Here is a 3,789-nt window from a genome sequence, read left to right as displayed (position 1 = left end):
ATCTACAACTTTGTAGTTGAAAAGTTTTTTTTGTTTGAAGTTATTTAGTGTCCTAAAATTTAATTTTAAATTTCAAATTTCAAAATCTATAAACATACAATAATATTTTAGGACCCTAAACAGTTTTAATTCAAAAACTTTTCAACTACAAAGTCATAGATCGCATCGAGGGCTTCAATTTTAATATAAAGCTGGTCTTCATTCGAGTTCATATGAAAAAGTTATGAATTATTTTTGATATAAAGTTTTTATATCACCCTGTTTTGATCCAGATAAGACTTAAAACCAAATTTAGGGACCGGAATGACACAACTGAATAAGTTTGAGGACGTAAACGGGTGATTTGTAAGTTTAGGGACCGGGATGACATAGCCGAACAAGTTTAGGGACCGAGATGACACAGATGAACAAGTTTGAGGACATAAACAGTCGATTTACGAGTTTAGGGACCGAAATAACATAGCGGTACAAGTTTAGAGACCGCTGGTGCACTTTACTCTTCTTTCAGAGTAAGAAAAGGAGGCGGTTTCAAAAAAAAAACAGAGGCAACTATGGCGACACCGACACATGGCCACAGGCAACCCAACAGAGCAAGGGGGTCGGGTCCGTCGTGGGCCAGCAAAAACGACGTCACGTTTTTCTGGACCCGACACGGATCCAACGGCCCGGATAATGACCAGGTCATAGTTGAAAAGTTGATGCTCACGTTGGGCCCCGGAGAGGAGCAGTCGAGCAGATGACACAGCGGAAGAACGACTGGCTGTGAGCCCAGCAGGATTGGATTGCGCCCACGTCACGCCAAACGACCAAACCAACGATACATTTTGGCCAGGAACAATACGAAAGGCCGCAGCCCTTAGCTTCTTCTCCGGCTCCGGTACATTCCCTTGGCTACCCTGCCTGATCTGACCTGATGGAAGCAGCAGTGGCTGCCACCACCTCCTCCCTGCTACTGGTCTCCGGGCCCAGGAGATCATCGCCGACAACCTTGCCTTCCCCCTCGTCGCTTCGGCCTTCCTGCAAGATCTGCTGCTCCTTCACAACCTCCACTGCAAGGCGGCAGCAGCAGCAGGGCCATCTGGCTTCCTGTCTCGCTGCACCGAGGCTAAGCAGCAAGGGGAGTAGCAGGAGCATTAGCTGGAGGTGTTCTTGTAGTGTCACTGGTGGCTCATCAACCGCCGTCTCGACAGAGAAATGGATTCTTGACCCTGCAGGTTAGGTTTGCTGAATGTCTGAAACTGTGAATGCAGTGCAGCCAACACAACTCGCGTCATTTACTCGCTTTATTATTCTCCTCGTATCATTTACTACTCACTTGATCATGTTATTATGAACTTGTTATTCTTTAACAGCTAGCATGGTTAGTAGCACCACGTTTTGCTTCCAATAATTCGTATGCCACTGTGGTGTATGTATGGTGTGCTAAAACCTCGTTGCAAAGCGGAGCTCAGCAGCATTATGTTCTCGTGTTACCGATTTTCAGGTGATGGTGATTGGCGTCACATCGGCTACAAAGTTGCACGGCCTGGTGCGATCGAGATAGTCTCAGTGAGTACTCTCATTCTCTCCACATGTTGATATATCTGCAGTGCGCTTCTATTTAGCATACTAGCTATATATTTTATATGGCATATCCTCAAACTGATGGCTGATGCAGTGTTGTCAATTAAAGTTATGAGCAAGCAGCCATAGCATATATGTGCCTTTATCGATCTTAGAAAAAAAAATATAGCACATATATCATATATGTACTGTGACTGCAGCATGATACTAGTCACGCCTTGCTTGAGAGTTAAGACTTTTATTTGGTGTCCAATCAAATGTAGGATGCGGTAACGGTTGGTCGAGTTGCTGACAAGGCTGACATCGTCCTCCCCGTTGCCACAGGTAGGTCAGTTCTTGCAAGAGTTCAGTCACTAGCTCTGTTTGTACGTTGTCGATTCTCCTTGGAATCGATGGTAAGCAACCGTGGTCCGTGGATGTAACAACGCAATGCAAACATATGGAATGCCTTGCCAAGTTCGTCCAGGAGCTAGGGCCAAACAAGCAGAATCTACATGTTGCACTGCCTGCAGTTTCAGGCACGCATGCTCGGCTGGAGAAGAAGGGCGGGAGCCTGCTGGTGACGGACCTGGACAGCACCAACGGCACCTACATCAACGAGCGCCGACTCAACCCTGGCTTCCCAGTGCCCATCGACCCTGGCAGCCTACTCATCTTCGGTTTGGATCCAACGATTCCCGTCCAATTCATCAATTATGCATGTGTGCCAGAGAAGTAGCTCTGGGTTGTGAACTCTGAAATTTGCATTCTGCATCGATATCTTGCAGGTGACATCCACTTGGCGATGTTCCGTGTAAGGAAGATGAGAGTTGAGGTGCCCAGTACCGAGGCCGAGGGAGCTGAACAAGAGACCAAGACCGAGGTAGTATCGGCTGCAGCAGTTGAAGATACTGCAAGCTAGCTAGCTAGCAAGCTGTCTGTCTCTATCTGAACTTCTCGACTCAAGAGTTTCCACAGTGCCCTCTGGCAGTAGAAACAGACCCAGAATGTTCAGAATAAGGCCTTGTTTAGATTGGGTTAGGAATCAGTATTTTGGCACTGTAGTACTTTCGTTTGTATTTGACAATTATTGTTCAATCATGGCCTAACTAGGCTCAAAAGATTCGTCTCGTAATTTACAATCAAACTGTGTAATTAGTTATTTTTTTTATCTACATTTAATACTTCATGCATGTGTCCAAAGATTTGATGTGATGAAGAGAGAGTGAAAAAACTTACCGTCTAAACCAGGCCTAAGTGCACAAATTAAACGCTGTGGTGCTGTCGGGTCAGGACTCAGGAGCGAGCTCCAAGAAGAGTGCCAGTCATCTGTAGCTAGGGGACAAGGCACAAATCTGGTTGGATGTAATAAAAACATACAAAGGCATCAGCTACGGTTCCACCTGAAATGAAGCAAAAGAAATATATATAGACTAACGCGTCAATGAGCATGTCATGTGGGGGCGCATGTACACCAGGCGCCGGAGGGCCCGCGACGTACGCAGGGCTGCGGAACCAGCAGCATGCGCGGGGAGCGCGCACGGTGACACGCAGGGCCAGGCCACCACCAGTGGCTAAGTTAGGAAAGATAGCGTAGCTTTCTATTTTCAGTTCCTAAATTCTAGGAGCGTTTAGCTCTGATCGGTTGAGGCCGGTGGCCATATATTCCGGTAATCGCACATTGGTTGGGCAAGCAAGATTATTATCCCATCTAATCTCTCTCTCAACGAAAGCCTACGGCAGAGGGGCAAAACCTCGTCGGAGAAGACGGACCGAGGCTACGATCTCCGTAGCCGAGGGCCAGCTACCCTAGGGCTCGACGCCCTTGACAACCTGGTATCACGGTCCCGGCGATCCTCGCCATCTCGCTCCACCTCGCCGACCCCAGCCGCGGTGCCAACCACCCCCACGTTCCCATCCACCGCGTCCTCCTGCATCCACGCCATGGGTGATCAGGGCGCCATCAAGACCACCGTGGAGTCGCTCGCTGCCGCCGTCACAGCCCTGCAGGCCACCGCGGAGGCCAACGCCAAGGCGATCGCCGCCTTGTCCTCCGATCGTTCGTCCTCCTTGGGCAGCAAGCCGGGCTCCAGCGAACACCACAACGACCGGCCGCCGAAATTCCAGAAGATGGATTTCCCGCGCTATGATGGCAAGTCTGACCCTTTGATCTTTCTCAATCGCTGCGACTCCTATTTTCATTAGCAGCGAATCATGGAGGAAGAGAAGGTGTGGATGGCATCCTAT

At 48.7% G+C, this 3,789-nt stretch overlaps 1 protein-coding gene across 1 annotated transcript; it reads left to right on the top strand.

Annotated features, from left to right (window-relative positions):
- The first annotated feature begins 806 nt into the window (after window positions 1–806).
- Window positions 807–2,987, top strand: LOC136504991 (uncharacterized). The gene is made up of 6 exons (XM_066500047.1): window positions 807–1,214; window positions 1,484–1,548; window positions 1,827–1,887; window positions 2,076–2,222; window positions 2,331–2,563; window positions 2,801–2,987. Exons 1-5 carry the CDS (start codon window positions 914–916, stop codon window positions 2,462–2,464), a joined length of 708 nt encoding a protein of 235 aa, XP_066356144.1. The 5' UTR covers window positions 807–913; the 3' UTR covers window positions 2,465–2,563; window positions 2,801–2,987.
- Window positions 2,988–3,789: the final 802 nt, after the last annotated feature.

This window comes from Miscanthus floridulus, chromosome 14 (assembly GCF_019320115.1).
Source record: "Miscanthus floridulus cultivar M001 chromosome 14, ASM1932011v1, whole genome shotgun sequence".
NCBI lineage: Eukaryota > Viridiplantae > Streptophyta > Magnoliopsida > Poales > Poaceae > Miscanthus > Miscanthus floridulus.
Note: the sequence above shows the minus strand (reverse complement) of the source record. Positions and strands in the feature narration are given on the sequence as shown.